At 52.1% G+C, this 19,347-nt stretch overlaps 3 protein-coding genes across 7 annotated transcripts in view; 1 reads left to right on the forward strand and 2 right to left on the reverse strand.

Annotated features, from left to right (window-relative positions):
• Positions 1-6,057, reverse strand: part of LOC126568987 (protein spaetzle 3) — a 13,384-nt gene extending 7,327 nt beyond the window's left edge. Inside the window, exons 1-2 of one of the 4 annotated variants that reach the window (XM_050225740.1) lie at positions 5,826-6,057; positions 402-1,513 (exon numbers count right to left, since the gene is read on the reverse strand). In XM_050225740.1, the coding sequence (XP_050081697.1) occupies positions 402-1,236 (835 nt within the window). In that variant the 5' untranslated portion in view covers positions 1,237-1,513; positions 5,826-6,057. Of the gene's footprint in view, positions 1-401; positions 1,514-5,690 lie in introns of all 4 variants that reach the window. The other 3 variants (XM_050225741.1, XM_050225744.1, XM_050225743.1) reach the window with 3 other exon arrangements.
• Positions 6,058-9,093: 3,036 nt separating this feature from the next.
• Positions 9,094-15,105, reverse strand: LOC126568980 (ring canal kelch homolog). Of its 2 annotated transcripts, none has more exons than XM_050225717.1 (5): positions 14,752-15,105; positions 14,506-14,658; positions 14,034-14,435; positions 13,871-13,967; positions 9,094-13,804 (listed from the first exon to the last, which is right to left on the reverse strand). In XM_050225717.1, the coding sequence occupies exons 1-5, from the start codon at positions 14,850-14,852 to the stop codon at positions 10,085-10,087; spliced, it is 4,473 nt and encodes a 1,490-aa protein (XP_050081674.1). In that variant the 5' UTR covers positions 14,853-15,105; the 3' UTR covers positions 9,094-10,084. The 2 variants fall into 2 exon arrangements, with proteins under 2 accessions (XP_050081674.1, XP_050081675.1); XM_050225718.1 differs by having other exon boundaries at positions 12,677-13,804.
• A 2,871-nt stretch (positions 15,106-17,976) lies between these two features.
• On the forward strand, positions 17,977-19,305 carry LOC126568991 (cytochrome b5-like). The gene is made up of 2 exons (XM_050225748.1): positions 17,977-18,441; positions 18,770-19,305. The coding sequence occupies exons 1-2, from the start codon at positions 18,172-18,174 to the stop codon at positions 18,953-18,955; spliced, it is 456 nt and encodes a 151-aa protein (XP_050081705.1). The 5' UTR covers positions 17,977-18,171; the 3' UTR covers positions 18,956-19,305.
• The last annotated feature ends 42 nt before the right edge of the window (positions 19,306-19,347 follow it).

Consider the following 19,347-nt stretch of genomic DNA (forward strand, 5'->3'; position numbering starts at 1 on the left):
CACACTCGGAGCATCCATGCACCAGAAGGTGCCAATAAATCAATTAGACAAAATGGCATGGACGTGGGAACGTTGCAGCAATCCTCTCTTGCACATCGTGTGATCGTGAGTGACGCGCGTCAGAGCGTCTCACACTTGGCGAATCGGCTTAGGACACGCGATCATTCAAAAGCAATCAGCGACAGCGACATATAGCGGTTTACATATTCGATGACATCGCGGCCGCGTCTACTGACTGTTTGTCTACTAGGGGACCACAAAAGCGGTAATCCCTCCATGCCATTAGCAACTTGGCTCTTTTGGTACCACGGTACCGCGTGCCGCAAAAACAGCAAATTATCCAACACACGCGCGTGCAAGAATAACTAACGGAACGAAGGAAAGGTTGCGAAAGAGCTCACCTGAGATCCCACCTGGCTGCGAAACGTCCACCGGTTCATCGTAGTAGTCATCGTCACCATCGTCGTCGTCGTCGTAGTCTATCACCTGCACCGGTATTTCGGTGGCCGGACCCAGCCCAGGGTTCACGTTAGCGAAGGCAGGTGGTGCGGGCGGTCGCTGTGGATACCGGGAGCTACCGGCCTGTGGACTGCTGCTGCTGCTGCTGCTGGTGGTGGAGCCAGCGACACGGCCAGATGATGGCTGAGAATTGCCACGATAGCCCGGTGCTGACGGGTTGGCAGACGGTGGGTTGGGATCAGTAGCAGCGTAGGCCGGTTGCTGTCGTCCCGGTTGCGATGCGTAGCTACCGGAGGAGTACTCGTAGTACGCCGGTTGCTGTGGTACGTTCGCTGATGGTGGTTGCTGCGACTGACTAGTGGAGTCGCTGTACGTGCCCTCGCCGTACGTTCGACCAGCACCTGGTGCTGCTACCGACGACGATGACGCAGGTGGCTGGTTGGCCGGTGTCTGCTGCGGATAGTTGGCGCCCGGTGGAACGTACGCTGGAGGAGGCAAGTAGTTGTTCCGCGGTGCCTGTCGGTACTGGATGGAATGCTGCTGCCGTTGCTGCTGCTGCTGCTGAGGAGACTGCTGCTGCTTGCTTTGCCGTTGCGGTGGAGCGTACGGATCGTTCTTGTAGTACTCCTGATGGTGATGATCGTTCTCCTGGTGGCCCGCCGGACCGTACAGCAGATTGTTCACGGCCGATGCATGCTGGTTCTGTAGCGGACTTCCCGTGGCCCAGGCCGGTGCCTGAATGCTGCCGAAGGGCAACGTATAGTTCACTAGCGCCATTTCTCGCGGCTCACGTTCGTTACCGGACTTCTCTCAATAACTGAAACGGTGTCTCAGTATCACCCTGGGTGGCGTCTCAAGGTGTGGCTCTACCGGAATGTACTAGACACAATAGACTTCACTTGCTGATGACACTTGTTACTGTGCACTTCCATTCTTTCTACATCTCACAACAACAACAACAGCCGCTTGAGAGGGCCACGACGACACCGTACGCACAGTCCAGGCAGACCTCACAAAATCACCTCTCCGGAGTTCCGTGAGCTTCTCTGTTGACCTGTTGGAAGAAAGAGAGAGAGAGAGAGAGAAAGATGTCTGAGCCATCGGTTATGTTCGATCTTCATCCATAATGCTCGTCATTTGTCAGCTTAATCACGCTAATGATTCCGGTTTTCCAATTGCTGATTAGAATAGGATTAACATGCGTCTCACTTCACAAGCTTTCGCGCCACTCCTGAACCGCCGCTCCATGCCGTCTCGACCTTTCCAAGCCCCTCGTTCCACTCGAATTACGTAACACACGTTCCGCGTTCATCCAGCGCATCACAAATCCGATGCGCATCCGAATCCGAGCGTCCGAAATCGCGGCAACATTTATGATCCCGCGCGTATACTGTTGGTCCGGAGTAAACCCACCATCATCAAACACCATCATTACGCACGACGTTCGAGACGTTCGTTTGCGCATCAAATTGTGGCTCAACTTCGGCCTTTAACTCGAGCGACGGTGGCCGCAAGTAGCGAATCTACTCGTCCGGCTCTGTCCATTACACACTTGGCACCACTTGGCCACTCGAAAGTGTCGATCACCTTTAACCGGATACTCAGGTACCGTGTGGAGACGCGGTCTTTTTTAAGATGCCCGACCCTTGATCCCTGCCGACCAAAGTGCCAGCTGCTCGCCATCAGCGCAGGCGGCGGGAATCTAACGATCGAGACGTGATCATCTAGTTCTAGTCACAGTCTTGCCAGCCACGGCCCTGTATGACTAATACTGACTGCCAACGAAAACATTTCGTTGGCTTGAACTCGTTTCGCTCCACAGCACATGCCGCAGAGTACGCCCTCCGGTCTGACATTTATGTCCGGACGTACATGAATCACACCCAAAGCCAAACGGGGCCAGGAACGGACGTAGGAAGTGGTTTGTGAGCGGCCAGAACCAGCAAACGGTGCTCTTTTTTTTCTTCTTTCGTGAAGAGAGTTTGGGTTCTGGATGCTGAGCTTGGCCACAAAGGAACCCGACCGGATGAATCATCAATCCGAGTCCGACGACACCGAGGTCACCGAAAGTAACATTCTTGCTCCTGGACGGTCCCGTTCCTTTCCAGTGTGTCATGTGTCAAAACATCCCGGCCATTACCATTTGTGGAATTCAGCGGACGGTTCAATCCAAGAAACAAAGTAGTCGATCGGTTGCCGTAATCGATTCTTGCTCCTGGAGCTGAAGCTTGGTCACACAGCTCGGCAATTGACGTCCGTACTACGGAGACCTTAGTGTAACGGACACAGAGGGCGCCTTTGGACCTGTCCTGTGGTGCTCCATATATGCCAGCAGCTGGCCATAGTGTTTGGCCGCAGGTTGAGTGAGCGCGCGCGCCATGTCGTGCACTTATTATGTATGCAAATGAGCATTGACCAGCCGACCGTCGTCTGGCAAGCTGAAGCGGAATGTCTCGAAACCAAGGACAACGGCGGTGCAGCCCGGTGGCGTTGTGTTGTTGTCAAACGTCAAACGGAGAAACCTGGGCCTGGAACGAGTGCCACCGAGGTCCATCGATCGAGCGATCAGTAGACACTCTGTTTGCTCAGCATCCTAATGATCGGTGCGCGGTGCCATGTGGTGCGCTACTCCCTCTTTCGTAGGCCAGGGCCCTGGCCAGGCACAATTGACGCAGGAAGGAATCGAAATACGGAAGCCTGCACAGCCACAGCCACAGCAGCACGCGACCTTTTCCATTCAAGCGGCCAGCTGCCCTTTGTTTCCAATGATCTCTCTCCCCCTCTCTCTCTGTTGACGAGAATGGCGACTGATGATTTATGGTTGTCCTGTCGTAAACCATCGCAAATGGGTTTTGAGTGAGGTCGACTGAAATCGAAATCATGTAATTCAGTCCGCACAGCAGCAGCACCGCTCGTCGCACAGGTTTCGCTGAATGTATATCCACGAACGGACCGAAGGAATCGGTATCGTGCACCGTGGACCAGCGATCAGGGTTCATGGGGTGGCGTTGAGAGGTGATTGCTCTTTTCGGCCGCAAGCTAGCTTCGTGCTAAGGAGAAAAGGAAATCTTATAAAACGAATAAACACACATTCGATCGATGCGACAGTCCACCGTCCATGATTTACCGAACGGCTTTGCGGTTGAAGATCGGTCTTCCTTCCTCGTCCGCCAAGACCGCTGGTTGTTGTTGCAGCCAAAAAAAAAAACAGCGAGCTGCGTGAAAGTGGCATTTATCACTATCGTCCGAATGGTTGTATGTGTGCTGGTATTGTCTAGCCGGAGAGACCCGGTCCGTGTCACCGTGCGATACGCTGTGACGTGAATGCAAACATACGCCGCATCTCATCTACCTCATTGATGAATATCAACACACGACACGCCACCGCGCCATCGCCATCACCGTCCATCCGTTTTCTCGAGTGTGTGTTACATAAAAGCGAAGAAGAGAGTGATTCTTCGAGTTGAATGCGTCTCCGCATCGCCGATCGGTCGCCACCGATGTCAGCGCGTTCAAAACGATGAAAGCTGTTACTCTGGAGTGTCTCGGAGTCGCTGGATACAATGTTGACACCAGGACGGTAGCTTGCAGAGTACTCGATGGTGGTTGGATCATAAACATCATCGAAAGATGCAAAATTAACGATAAAAAGTCACATTAACAGCCACGAAAGTGATCAGCGCACGCGCTAACGCTGTGCTGCACAAAAGACTTCAATGCTCCAAATGGCAAGTGACGAACCTGAAATGTGGTCCATATCGGTTCCGATAAAAGGTCATTTGAACTTACGCACACACAAAGAAGCAAGCAATCGATAAACCGAGGGATTAACTATTTCATAACCAACCAACACTAGCACCCGCGACACGTGTTTGGGTATTGCAGGAAGTGTGGTGAGATCCTTTGAAGCTTCCCAGCATATTGACGGCTTGACGCAACGTTCAAATCGTTGCGGGACAAAACGGCCACACCACAGTGCAGCCACAGAAAGGCCACATGGCACAGGTGGTGTTGTGAAACCTTCCCCTCTCCCCCCCCCCCTGGTGAGTAAAAGGGCGAGCACAGAGAGCAAGGCGGAGAGAGAGAGCAAGAGAGAGCGAGAGAGGCGTGGAGCTGGAGAAATCATAAAAGCTGAAGACAAACCACAACAACAAAAGCGGCTGGCCAGGTTCCGCGACGTTCGCTAACAGGATTCCCTCGCTACTAGCCCCCACCTGCCCCTCCCCCTCATCACCAAACGATCACGCATCATGGCGAGGCAGGGTGGCCCTCCATTGACCATGCGATGCGAGCCACTGGTGACTTCGTTTCGTGTCCGAAAACAAAGCAAAACGGCAAGCAGTCGCATGGTGTGGATCCGATCCGGACCGGATCGGAGTGAAAGAGCTCCGGCCCAGCTCCGAGCTTAAGGTTAACCACTAGCCAACGATCGAGTGCCCCAGGCCAGCAGCCAGACCAGCAGCCAGGCCAGCAGGCCTCACCACCGAAACCGATTGATATTCATTCATTTCTCAATGTCACGCGGGCCACCACACCGGCGGCCGTTCGAACCAGATTCGCTAACGCTAAAGCCCCGATCGTCTGCGTGATCGTCGTCGATTTTCGCCTCGTCTCGCCTCTCGCTCACATCGCGATCGCATCCGTATCGAATCACAGTCGGGTCGGGTCGGGCGTGCGCGATCGGATCAGGCGGGGTGGTATATTTCACAATTATTATTTGGCAGCATTCCGCCCTCTCGCTCTCTGTCCAGAGTGCTGCAGTCGGTTGTCGTCTCCAAAAACAGACACTCGAGACACACACTCACTCGCACAGCTCATTTACCGACCGTACACACAATTGATCGGCCAGATCGCCGGCAATCAACCACCGCAACAGCACCAGGGACCGTAATGCGCCACTTTGCGCGCGCGCTCGCGCACCCGGCCATTCAGATACGGTAACCTTTAGCGATGATTTGCACTTCGGATCAATGAGGAGAGTTCACGGTGGCAACGGGGTGCGAGGTAAGAAAATACGGTAGACGACGACGACGACGATGGACAGCGAGCGAGTTCGACCTTGCCCAACACACCACACCCCTGTTGGCATTCACCAGACACCAGGGGCATTGGTGATGCGTATTGGTGGGGTGGAGGCAAAGAGGAGGCAAACGCGAAACAATCATTACACCGACCCCACTCGCCCATCCGTCCATGAGCTGGGGGCGTCTGCGGAACCAACGAAATCGAACCTCAAACCGAACGCACGTCGATCATCGTCTGACAATGAACTTCGGTGCGGCTGCGGCTGCTGCTGTGTGTGCGCGATCGCTTCGTAATTGGCGCGAACAATGATCACTAGACTAACCAATTTGCACTCTCAGTACCTCGGCTCGCCTCGCGGGACGCAGCGATTCCTAAGCGATTCCAGACGATTTTCTGTTTACTGATCAATGATCCTTTGGGGCCCCTGTAAACACTCAGACTCAGTCACACAACAGTAACACACAGAGCTACGCGATCGTTGCGCCCAAAAAAAAAAAGAAAAGAAAAAGTTATTCCCGCACGGGAGCAGTCAGTGAACGGCTGAACGGTGGCACTACGAGATCGCGTCCTGCTACTACCAGCTGACGATGTGGACTGCTGAGCGCGTGGTTCCACGCGATCGATTATGTAAAAACAGCCCTGCCCCGGGACTGAGAGATTCATCGAAAGAGACAGAGAGAGAGAGAGAGAGAGACTGTGCGTGGCTCGTGCCAGAGAGACCGCGAGCACAGCATCAAACAAGGCGCTGGATGTGCTGGAGCTGGACGCTAGTGGATCGCGTAGCTCGCAGCTCCAATGCTATCGTGAGCGATCGTGAGTATCGCGGCGATCGCAAGAGACATCTGCGAGTCTGAGTGTGCGTAATTCTGAGAACCTCCGTGAAGGCTGTGCTCTAGCTCTTCTGTTCTAGCAAATCAATTCTGTACTTAGACCAGACGAACGTTGATGTCTTGAGGAAGCCGGTTGGGACGATTGACCAATTGACTAAACACAGAAAACATCTTAATCTGAGGGCCACAACTGATGATCGTGGTCAATTGGCCTTAAAGGCTTTAAGTTTAGTCCCTTTCAATGTGCGTGAAGCTGAACAAAACAATGGCACGTTCATTAGGGCAAGATTTTTGTCAAAAAATCCAATGGAAAAGCCACTCCGATCGCTGATCGCCCATTCCGCTAAGCCTATTAGTGCGGGCAGCGCGTGCTTTATGGCAGCTTTCGGCACAAACAAACAAAAAAAAGAGTAATTTGTGTCCTCTCCGATTTGATGAAACGGAAGCGGAGGGCAAGTGCGCGCGCGAGAACGAGAACACGTTCCACGTCGACGCGGAACCAATTCTCCGTGATCGAGTGATCCACAGACGGAAGCGGATATGGGATTGAGAGTTCCGTTTCGCGCCCCCGCCCGGGGGAGATCCCAGCCCCGAAAGGGCACCGATCCGGGAATAATTGATTTTTTACCACCACATCAGCACGTCATCATTTGGGCCCACCGTGACGCCGTCGATACTTGATGACGAAGGCAACACAGCATCTGACTCATGGCATACTGGGAGGGGGATTGTACTGAGCGCAAGGAGATTCTAAACGTGCTGCTACTGCTGGGCTACTGCGGGATTGATTCACTCTGAGCGGAGGGTGCTGTTGGGCTTTTGACACACCATGGCATCCGATCGTGGGCGATGATCGTCGTGCGACGTCCGCTTGTCCACTTTTTTTTTGGCATTCGATCCGGTTTTATTTGCATGTTGCTCTTGCTCTTTCTTTTACTCTTACTCTTTCACCGGCTCGGCACAGAAGGCGACGCGCATAGACGACGTGGCTAGGCACGCCAGCCGCTAGGTTTCTCTGTTGGCATTCCACACATTCTTTTGCTCGCCAAGGTCAAACATTTAAAGGTCCTGGTGAGGAAGAGCTAGAATCAGAACGAGAGTGTGTGTCTGTTGCACAGTGCCGCCGGTGATTTGATTGTAAAACCGAGCTATCCCGAGGAAGCAATATCCGCATTAAACGGTAGACTTCCTGTTAAGGCTCAATTGGGCTCAATGACTTTAACGCACTGCTTACACAGCTGAAGGTGAGCCATGATCGCCAATAGACAACTAAAAACCATGAGCTCTGTTCCGTCCATAAAGATTTTGTCACAGCCTAGCAAGCGCATGAACATGCTCACCGTCTAAGTTCCGTACCATCGGCCCGAAACGAATCCTTGTGACATTAATATTTTGCCGGTTTTCATTTTAGTGTAAACGATTGGTATTAGGAAGTGCCAGCCGTACCAGCCAGCACACCTGGCAGGCTCGAAACCATGCGACCAAAAACCCTTGAGACCCTGCCACTAGAGCAGCAATCGATTAGAATGAAGCGGCCGTCGTGCTCGAGCTCCAGCCGGACCTGTCACCAATCGACAGAGCCGGTACGGTGGTGACGCGAATCCGTGTTACGTTTGTGGTCCACCCGTGGTTGCTGCCGGTCAGCAGCAGCAGCAGCAGCAGCAGCCTTTTCCATGACCACCCGTTGTGCTGCCCCATTGTGGCGAATGTACAATCGGTCCGATTTCAATCTCGATTCGATCGCAACACATGCCGCCCCAATCGCCGATCTGGGCCCGTCCGATCGAGACGCCTTGAGACCGGAGCGCCGCTATCCACCGCTGCTGGATTTGATTAATCATAACGATTATTAGTACACCATAAATCCCCTGAGCGAATGGGAACGTTCGCGCGCTGCGGACAACTGTTTCCACCACCTCTCTAGGACTCATTTGTATTTGTCTCTCGTACACTTGAGCTACCTTTTTTATGATACCGCGCGCGGGGGGACATGATCGGTTGGCCAGACGTCGTTAAATTAGGTTCTTAAACCTTCAGCCTAACGGTCGGAGCGGGCAATGGCAATTGGTTCAGTTCCTTCAGTCCGTTCCCCGTAGGTCCATACTTCAGGAAGCAAACCACCAGCCCAACAGGTGACAGCAACTCACAGCAGCAATGTTCCCCATTTTCTTTCCAAACTGAACGTTACGATCGCCGGGATAGCCGAAGGATAGCTTCATTTCAATCGTTCACGGAAGAAGCTGGACCAGGTTTCGCGCACATCCTGGTTCTAATGAAGAACAAGAACAGCGCCGGTCGCCGAAATACGGCTGGCGCCATCACAACGAACTAGTACTAATATATCGATCAAGATTTCAAATTAACTTGTCACATTCGTTCATTATTCTACATCAAACGGCAATCAAATCCGGGTTTGGTTAGAAGTAGTTCGATACCGGTGGCGGATAAGAATCTTTGGGAGCACCATTCGTATCCATTCCAAGGATACCGCTAGTGGGGCCCATATGCTATAATGACATTCACTTTGAGCGTGCGCTCGCCTGTACCGGGAGAACGGGAAAGATAACATAACCTGGCAGAGCACAGAGCAGTGCAGGGGGCCACTGGACAAGGTTAAACATTGGTAATGAGAATGGTGTACAGAGCAGTACGCTTGAGAGTCATCGGAATGTCCATGCGTGCGATGCTGCTGCTGCTGCTGCTGCTGCAGCTGCTGGTTGAGCGACAGATTAAATAAAATGACGCATATTGCTACACTTGAACCACATTATCACGTTTATTGTATTTTAATCTCAACGTCCAACTAATGAATACCAAATGCAGATCCTCGGAATCGCCGCGCGTTGCGCATTAACTCAGTAACGCTAAATGCTGTAATGTTCTGAACGCAACGCAACAATTCTAACGAAAGGAGAACCTTAGTCACATGCGAATAAAAATGGCGACGAATCGTTTGTACCGGTTGAGCCTGTCGCTGTGCCTGCGAGTGTATGAACACAAAAGGAAACGGAACTGCTTTGTGCGTTTGTCCATGTGCTCTGTGCCGGCTGCAGGGGTACTGTTGCGCTCTCGTCACCTATTCTTGTCCCGTCTAACATTGAGTACGTAACAAGGGGTGGATGCTACAGCTACACTAACCTCTGGTGAGAACGTAAGAACGAACGATATGCTTATGAAACGAACAGCTAACTAACCTCCCTGTGCCAGGGCTAGTGGCTAATGCAAATGCCTAAGACGCTGCTGCTTCCAGCGTAACTGTGCGCAGGTGTGTACATATATCTTAATAATAGTTAGTTGTTATTTTTACTCTTAAAATGGATCCACGTCCGATACCGGCTCCTTGACATCTCACTCAACTATTTCGATCCACGTTTGTCAATAACTTACTGGAAATGTGGTGCACGAAGGGGTGGTTGCTCTTCGTGCTTAGCGTTCCATCGTAAAAAAGGAACATAAATTACTACCTGTCGATAAAAAACTGCTAAGTGGAATTCCTCGGTAAGGAGGGAGCGCAATTGAATTAACACTAAACAGAATATTGCGATTGCACGGAACGGTCGCTGACCGTAACTCGTAACAGGGGGAAGAAAGGGATGTGGAAAGGAATGCCTAATAAATATTGAGCAGTTTTTTGGTTGTTTGGAAAGAACGCGTGAAAAAGGGAGAAGATAACAGAGTTTGTCGCGCGCGTTTAAAAACAGGAATCCATTCGTTGCCATTACCGGAGCCGTTCGCTTCGGCCAGATCACAAAAGGGAGTAGTGTGTACGTTTAGGGCCCTGGGTTCTCGCCTTGTGCCTCACCATCGTAATTCGTTTGCGCCATAGCGGCACATGGACCGACAGCAATCTCTACCTCGTCCTCGGACATGGAACGATCCGCAGTATCAGCCACCAGTTCCGCCGGTTCGTAGTTGAAGGATTCCGATGATTCATTCGAAGAACCAGCACCAACCGTGGTGCCATTTGCAGCCGTCATACCATCTCCGGCGTCCCCATCACCACCGGAAATGCTACTATCCTCTGCTAGCCCTCCAACTTCCGCTGCCAGCGATTCCATGACAAAGTTTTCGGAACCGGATGAGGAGGTTGATCCGAGTGAGAGGCGACGCAAGTCATGTCTTTCGCTACTAGCAGCAGCTGCAGCAGCGGCAGCATCGCCAGATTCATCAGGGGAGGCGGTGCTAGGCGTTGTTAAGGTAGCTCGCTGTAGCCCACTTGGACCAGGTTTTGGGCCAAGATCGAGAGGCTGCCGGTCCCGTGCACCGAACGTACCATCGGTGATGCGTCGTACACCGTGTACGATCGGACTACCTGCACCAGCACCACCGTTAATGCTTTGTTGCTGCTGCACGAACCCATTGGATCGTGCCGGACGGAAACTGTTGTCCTCAAAGTTGAACGACCAGCTACGGAATGAATCTGCTCCGGTGCGGGCCCCCGTTGCATTGTCCCGTAAACGGCTTACCGAACCGGCTAATGGTCGTATTGCTGTCGCTCTCGGACCCATCGGACGCAACGGTGCCACCGAACGCTGCCCGGAAGCCACGGATCCGTCACTCACGGGCACATTCTCGTACTCGTGCTCTCTGAGCCGCGCCAGCTGTGGAGTGTTCCGAAGTACCCGTGGATAGCTCCCCGTCATTGTTGGATACTCGCGTGCCGGTGGAATGTAATCGGTCTGCTCGATCATTGCCTGCCCATAGCGCACCAGTTCTTGCGGCGGCGGAGGTTGTGGTGGTGTATGGCTTGCCGTGGCACAACCATCGCAATTGCGGGAGAACATAAAGTTGAAGTCGATAAACTTGTAATCCGGTGGTGTTTGGCCAACCCACATTGGGAGCCACTTGTTGACGAGTAGCCACTGGAGCGAGGGCTTCGTAACGCGGCCACCACTAGCGAGTTCAATCGGAGATTCCGCTTGGACAGGTACCAAACCACCGATACCGGCCGGTGGTTCTGCGTGCTGTTGAGATTGCTTGGTTTTACGATTAATCTTCGGAATGGTACCGGTGGCGGAGCTACCAACGGCTGCAGCACTAGCTAGGCCTCCGACGATGCAACTGCCTTGTCCGTTTGCTGGAGTAGCGCCATCAGCCGGAGCCACCACAGCTCCAGCTACACCGACACTACCAACACCAGCCGCCAGTGGCCCTGTAGATGGCGGTTTGTTGAGATTGTTCATCGATTGCGAATTCTCGCCTCCCAAGCAGCTGAAGAACGACTTCACATTAACGGTCGACGATGAGGTCGCGCCGTCCTTCGACTGCGAGGTGTTGGTTGGAGTGATCGTGCTGAGGGGTTGAGCAGGTGCGTTGCCGTTGGCCGCCCCACCAACGCCGTTCGATTGATTGAGTCGGATGTGGCCAACGGTACCGAGATGACTGTGGCCAAGTACCGCATAATGGCCACCAAGACTGTAGTGATCAATGTTGCCACAGGAAGAGCTTAGGTGGCGCTCGATCCGCCCTACCCCGTGACCGATCACATCGAATCGCCCGTAAAGCCCGGTTCGATTGCTAGCCGCCAGTGAGCCCGTGTTCTGGTATGCCGGTTCTTCGCGTACTCGCTCGTACAGATTATCGGATTGCCTCGGCATCGATCCTCCGCTACCGTTCGGTTGGTAACGGTGATAGTGATACGATTCCGTATCATCGAAACTGCGTTGCCGTGGTGTTCGTTGTTGCTGTTGGGTTGGCGCTTGATAGCGCGATCGATTGAGATCAAGATGAAGGTTTGCATAGCGTGGACCTCCCGGTGGTCCTCCCGAGAGCAGTGAAGGTTGAAGCGATGCTTGATTCTGATAATAGCTCGCTGACTGGCCGGCTGCTCGTCCACGAGGCACATCGTAACCGGCGGTTCGATCGTAAAGCTCATTCCGATATGCCAGTGGATGGTGGTATGGATTGAAGTGCCCATTATGCATCATTCCATTGGCCAAAGCTGGAGCTGGGGCTTGGCCTGATGTTGCAACTGATCGATGGATGGGCTGTTGGCCGGAAGGTTGGCCACCACAAACAGCACCTAGGCCAGCATATTGCTCGATGGATTCGTAGATGTTCTCGTAATGTACGTTGTTGGCCGAAGCATTAGCCGGTGGTTGCACACCATTTGCAGCTGGTTCGGGATTTAAACCTTCTGCCTGACTGTTTTCATCATCAGAACAACCGACGCCAGGTCCGCCTGGCTGGGCAACTGCTGCTCCATCTTGTGCTAGTGCTGCGCCCATGACTGCTGGCGATCGTTGCTGATGCAGGCTACTGGTGGTGGTGGTGTTGGAACAATTGGCATAGGTTCTTGAGTAGGAACGGAGGAAAGGTTGCTGGTGCGACGGATTGGTGGCCCGTGCGCCTTGCTGCTCGCTTCACAATGGCTTATCTATGATGGCGACTCCCGCATAACTGCGTCCGATGCTCATCGACGAAGGCAGAATACGCCAGCTGTCCGTTTCGCGGCTGTACACCTCCACCGAGGCCAAATTCGAGATGCCATCATCACCACCCACCACATACAGCATCCCGTTATGTGCGACGACGCCAGCATTCCTTCGACAGAACGCCATATCACCAACCGGTCGCCAGGTGTTCGTTGCCGGATCGTACGCTTCCACCGATTTGCGCACCAGCGGTCCATCGTGGCCACCGACAGCGTACAGAATGTTGTCCAGCACACCAACACCAGCTCCGCTGCGTCTTGCTGACATCTCCGCAATCGGGGTCCACGTGTCGGTAGCCGGATCGTACCGCTCAACCGAAGCCAGACACTGCCGTGAAGCCCCATCGTATCCACCGACCGCATACAGTAGACCCTTGACCACGCCAACACCGACCGAGCTGCGTCTCGTCGACATGGCCGCAATTAGGCGCCACTCTTGCCGCTTTGGATCAAACATTTCGGCCGTGCTGAGTCCGGTCGATCCGTCGAATCCACCGACCGCGTAGATACAATTGTTGAGCACCGCCACACCCAGCGTAGAGCGCCGCGCTTCCATACAGTGACTGGTGGTCCATTGGTCGAGTGCCGGATCGTACACATCGACCGTTTTCACGCGCAACGATCCATTGAAGCCACCGACGGCGTATACCTTATCGCCGAGTACTGCCAATCCTGCACGGCAACGACGCGTCGGCATTTCCGCCACCTGATACCATTTCTCTTCGCGCAGATCGTAACATTCGACCGAGCGGATGGCTTTCGGTGCTTGGCCACCGATTACGAGCAGCACCTTTGGAAGGCCCACCGGTTGCCGTGGGATAGTGCGCGGTGTTTTAAAAGACGTCTTCTGCTCGCCCTTCAACAGATGGTACTTGAGGGCTTCAATGATATAGTCCTTGCACTGCAGGTCACCCTTCATCAGTTGCTCCTTCTCGACGTGCTGTACAAGATAGTCTTGTGCCAGTAGCGGCAACCGAACGTGTTCCATCAAATCGGCCAAATTGTGTTGCCGTCCGGGCACATCGTACTGTATCCATGTTATGACACATTCGTAAACCTACCAAACCGAATCGTGATTAGTGAGCGCACAGACGAGTACAGCCTTTTCCGATGCAGTGCTTACCTTTTCCTCTGACGGAACCGAGAGACGATCACTCTTGATCAGATTGACCACCTGTTCGCTGGTGAGATTCAGAAACTCCTCAAACTGGCACACCTCTCTGGGGAACGAAAGCAAGAGATGAGACTTTGAGCAAACGAATCACGGCAATGCCGCGGCCACTTACGAGAAATGCTGTTCAATGTAGGTCTCGGCGTAGTTCAGCAGCTCGATGCAACCGTGAATGTCGGCGAAATCACGTATCCCTAGGCAGTTGCTAGGATCGAGCTGAGTCTGCAGGTAATCGCAGCAAGCGTCCCGTACGTCCGTCAGCTGCAGCAGATTGGCGGCGGTCAGCAGGATCTGAACGTTTTCCTCCGTCACCTCGACGACGGCCGTGTAGACGTACTCGATCAGTAGCTGGAGCGCCCGATGGTCCACACCCTGCAGTGTGATCCGATCCTGGCGGCTCTCCTCGAAACCCGTGAACATGGCGTAAAAGTACGGGCTGCACGAGGCAAGTACCATCTTGTGGGCCGGAATCTCGATCCCTTCCGCCACCAGCACCACATCGCACAGCAGGTTTTGTCTGTAAAGATGCCAGAGAACAATGGGTAAGCGGGGGGTGGGGGGATGCGCGTGCGAATTGGGTTACATACTCTCTCATCATGTTCATGGCCTCGAACGATCGCTGCGTGTGGATGTTGTTGCGGTACGCGCCCGTCGTCTTTTCCTTTCCATTCGCGCGCGGCAGCTGCTTCTGTGAGCTTTCGTCTAGTGAATTCTGGCTTGCGTAACGCACCAGAATGCAGCTAAACGGTAATGATGAGCGGGAAACATGTTTATTGATTCGTTAATTATGCGACAACAATCAATAATGGCGGGCGGGCGGGAGTGAGGCTTACCTTCCGCGGTCCATCACGGTTCCTTCGGCGGCCGAATTCTGGCTGCTTCCGGTGTTGTTGTTCGGGTTGTTCTGGTGGCTTCCGTTCCCTAGGCTGCTCATTATCGCTATTATTATTATCACTTTTCTATTTCAACTGGCGCTGGTTCACTTTTCTGGGCGCGAGAATTCTTAACGAGAACAAACGCGCAGAGCCTCCCCGGGAATAGCAAAGGACATTGAATTATTCGCTTTCTCGAGGCTGCTCCACAAGGAGGGGTCAGTCTCCTAATATCTAGCAGTTTGCACCAGATTTCACGCCGTTTTGCAGCACAGAATTCTCACGATTTCGAGGCGATTTTCACAATTTTCACGATTTTGTTTTGTTTTTCGTTGGGCTGACACTTTTCTCCTCGGTGCCAGTCCACATCATGCGCAACAACTTCTGTTCTCGGTTGCTGTTGCAGATAATGTTGGCGACCGCTCGCACGCACACATTCATACCTGGATTTTGAATTGACCGTTTTATGTTGCGGCCTGACATGTTTTTTTTATTCTTTCTAATTCACGCAGATTTGTGAAGAACTCATCCGAAACCCCATGTTAGCGACCACAAACCATACGCTGCATTTCCTGTGGTCATGAGTCGATGTCCTACTGCAAAATGCGGGTCAGATTATATGGATATCCTTTTGTACTACGCGATAACTTATAATTTGGATAATGATGAACGCGATGAATTTTATTTCGAATTAACTATAAGGTCGATCATCTGGTTCCATTGTGGCAAGTGCTCGGGATGCAACGAATTACACAATCAAACACAACCCATCCACGTGTTTCTAGACTTGTCCAGGGATTATTGCATCTTCGACAAAGTTTTTGTTTCGAAAGTAAACAAAAAACCAACCACCATAGCGCGCCCCCCAGGATTGATCCCCGTACCACAAAACACGCCTTTAGTGACTAAAAAATAGTTCTTATCAGCTATACCTTCTACGCTGGCAACTATTTCTGTTCGGCCAAAAGCGCTACGTCCGCGATGCGGTGACTGTATTTCAAATAACCAAACAGTGATAGTCACCAAGCAATTTTTCTAGAATGGACATTTAGATGGACCCCACTCCCAACCCCCCGTAAGTGGTGCATCAAAACACGAGCGACGAGCTCCACCTCGAGTGCACGAGTTAAGAGGCATATCACGATCACAGATGATGGTGATGATGGTCAAATCGAACGATTGAAAATAACAACTATTGCGTACTATTTAGTTTGTGTTTTGTCGTTAACAAAATGCGTAGAACCTGGCAGCAACTGACGACACAAATTAAATCTGATCCAAACAAACCAAACGACGGTTCCCGCATAGCATAATCGCGTGTATGAGTTTTTGGAGAATCTTAATCTGAAATTTTTGGAGAATCTTAATCTGACTAATGAGAAAAAGCAAAAAAGGGCCCGCACGGCAATCAAAAAAGTCACACATTTTCCCGACACGATCGTTTGCACGATAGAAAGATCGAGAGCAATCCAACAACCATGTCGAGCCGCTGGCAAGCACAAAAAGCAAACGCAACGTGCCGCCGTACTATTTGTACTTTTTTTGCGCTCAAAGCGCAATGCAGCGAGCTGTCTGTTCGTTTAGTAATTACGATTTTTGCGGTCACCAACAAAACGTTACTCACGGTCCCGCTCCGTGCTGATATGTGGTTTCTGCGCTGTCTGAATCCTTACTCATGTTGCTAGTAGACTGGGGAGAGGTTCAAAGAGTAGTGAGCGAGACCAGGAAGGGCATGGCGAGCCAGAACGCAACGCAACGAAACGATGGGAATAGTGTCGCCAAAAAGGGCCAGACCGGCCTTGAGCCAACCGTACGAGTGCTGCTGCTGCTGCTGCGGTTGGTTGCGGTTCCAGGGTGTCAGGGATAGGACTCAAATTACCGCATCCAAAGCGAAACCGAAGTGATCGCGTAGGTGAGAGCTGCTTTTACATTAGGAAAGGCCACCCGCTTTACATAAACCGTACCGTAAATCCCCTCGTACACCGGGCGACGGGATCGGCCACGCGGTTTTTGGAATACTTACAACTGACTGCGACGTGTATCGATCCCCGATATCCGGGCCAGACGAGACACACGCCCGTAACTCCGGATAATAGCCACGCGTCCTCATTTTGCCAAGTGACCGAGTTTATTGACCTTTGTTTCATGTAAAATGGGCATGTACCATTGATAGTCTCTAATTATCAATGAGCATACAATGTCCGACAGACAGATCCGGCCCATTTTATTGCATAATACTGCGAGCATTCAATGCAAAGAAGCTGCTGCACTGCGATGTCCGGTAAATTCCAGAATTGTCAGTCATTGGAAGCGACAAAAAAGGCGCCGAAAGAATCCGTCACACGCAATGACCCCGACCGAAATTTCGTCGGTAGACGCTGTTACGAGTATTATGCGGACAGTCAAAAAGTCGTCCCGCCGCTCTCCGGTCATCTCCGGAGTACAATCCATCGTGGATGGCACTGATAAGCCGAAACTTATGCCTTGCCTTCGTCCTTTACACACGCTTCGTCACAGCCACCAAGCGTGATAGCACGCGTGCCCGTGCCAAGAGGACAGAGGCATGGCGGACCCGCTACCCGAATTCTAGGGGCCTTATGTGGGGCCTTATGTCGAGATTAGAGGGTAGGGGCGAGGGTAGGGGAGTTCAATAGTGTGCTGCGCACTAAGAATGATCACAGCTTTCTGATAATCAGCTGCACATGAGCTGCTGCATCCCTCTGAAATGTGCATTAGTCAAACAAAGCCGGGCGGCATCATAATATTGATAAACAGTTGTTGCATTTGATATTTTTAGGAAGACGATCCCTCCGACTCCACCCTGCACACGTGGCAGATAGTGATGCGATTCCGAATTTGAATCCGTGTCAACTATCACTCTAAACAAACGCAACCCACAATCGGGCAATCGTTGGCAAACAACTTGAATAGAAACTGCTTATCACTGCCTGTCTGGTTGGCATGTTTTGCATAGACGACGCTGGTGCACCAAGCTTTCACCAGCAGCGATTAGAGAAAGAACTACGACGTGCGGCGCTAGGGCCCTTTGGTGGTCGTTGGCTATAGCCAGTGACGTAGCGTAGCGGTGGACGAAACGATGACATCGCGGAGCCGAACGCAAACTCGCGTCTCGACCAATTCGGTCAGACTTATCCGTATAACAGGGAGCGCTTGGGCCCTCGGCAAACCACTCGGTGAACAGTCGCCAACGGAAGCACAACGGCAGCTCGGTACTTCTGTTCCTGTTTTTTGTGCGATCCTTTCCCATTCAGACGCAATCGGAGCGTAGTGTTTCATCTACTCCAAGGATTCTTCTCGTGCGATTCTGCTCAATCAACGCAGTGATCAAATCAAAGGCAGACGAATCAAGGTGCAGTGAAAATGTCTACCGTCGAGACGCAGGTGCACAGTCCGATCGAGGGTTGCGACGGAGTGCATGGGCCAGGCCCGAAGGCCACCACCATACTACAGCTGGCAATGGCCGCTCTGCATCTCACCAAAGCATCCGTTCCTGATAGCAACAGCATTGGCCACCAGCAGCGACCGCGTAAACAGATTACTCTCAGTGAAGTGGCTTATCATGATTCGTTTGAAGATTGCTGGATCGTGCTGTACGATCGCGTGTACGATATCACCAGCTTTCTGCACTTGGTAAGTGTGTTTGTGACTAGTGATAACGTTTCGCGTTAGGGACGCTCGTGCCTCATTATCACAGGAGATTATTTTGAATTCGTTTACACGAAATTTAAGAAAGGGTCGAGACATGTGCGCCGTAATGCAAACATCACCCCGTTGGTGATTGTTCCAGTAAGATATCACGGGACACGAGGATGCTCAAATCTGTAAATGTATCTAATGCTGATACTGATTATCAGCTACACGCGTCAAAACACGTTGCATATCTGCTGATAACATTCGGTTCAAATCTGCACGATCGTCTTCCATTCACGTTGCTTCTTCGCTCACCCTTCTGTTACAGCATCCCGGTGGACACGATGTACTAGTGGAGAATGCTGGGCGTGACGCAACGATTGCGTTCCTCAACGCCGGACACTCCAAGATGGCACTCAACTCGCTGAAACTGTACGAGATTGGAGAGCTGCCGGCTAGCGAGTGCATCTATCGTTGCACTGGCAAACTGACGCTAACCCACCTGCCGGATTAAGCACAAACTCTATCGCGTTTTCCTCACACGATCGGTTCTCTAGTAGCAGCAGCCCATTTCACTGGATGGGAGCGATCAGTATGCAGTGCATCGTTACACGGATCGTTCTCCCCTCTATTTATTGCATTTTCGTTTTGTCGCTTACGAGATGGTACGAGAGCTTTAAACCATAGCATAGCATAATGAGACAGTATTTAAGCATCAACCACACAACCATTAGAATGCCCGCAAGCCACCGTCGCCAACTGGGATGATAAGTTAGAGACCGTACGCCAATCATCGAGCGATTGGTGAATGGTCAGCCGGTCCGGATGAAGTGTAAAATAAAGCTACATCGTTTGTAAAAATTATCACCGTGTCTGGCGTGTTTTCTTCTTCCTCCTGTTCGCGCT

This window comes from Anopheles aquasalis, chromosome 2, assembly GCF_943734665.1.
Source record: "Anopheles aquasalis chromosome 2, idAnoAquaMG_Q_19, whole genome shotgun sequence".
NCBI classification, from domain to species: Eukaryota; Metazoa; Arthropoda; class Insecta; order Diptera; family Culicidae; genus Anopheles; species Anopheles aquasalis.

Excerpts from the sequence above, each read along its gene's own strand:
- LOC126568980 (XM_050225718.1), bottom strand. The coding sequence starts at position 14,852 with ATGAGCAGCCTAGGGAACGGAAGCCACCAGAACAACCCGAACAACAAC. Across the intron at positions 14,436-14,505 it reads GCCATGAACATGATGAGAGA|ACAAAACCTGCTGTGCGATG; the intron begins GTATGTAACCCA and ends GCATCTTTACAG. Across the intron at positions 13,805-13,870 it reads CGGTTCCGTCAGAGGAAAAG|GTTTACGAATGTGTCATAAC; the intron begins GTAAGCACTGCA and ends TCGGTTTGGTAG.
- LOC126568991 (XM_050225748.1), top strand. The coding sequence starts at position 18,172 with ATGTCTACCGTCGAGACGCAGGTGCACAGTCCGATCGAGGGTTGCGAC. Across the intron at positions 18,442-18,769 it reads TCACCAGCTTTCTGCACTTG|CATCCCGGTGGACACGATGT; the intron begins GTAAGTGTGTTT and ends CTTCTGTTACAG.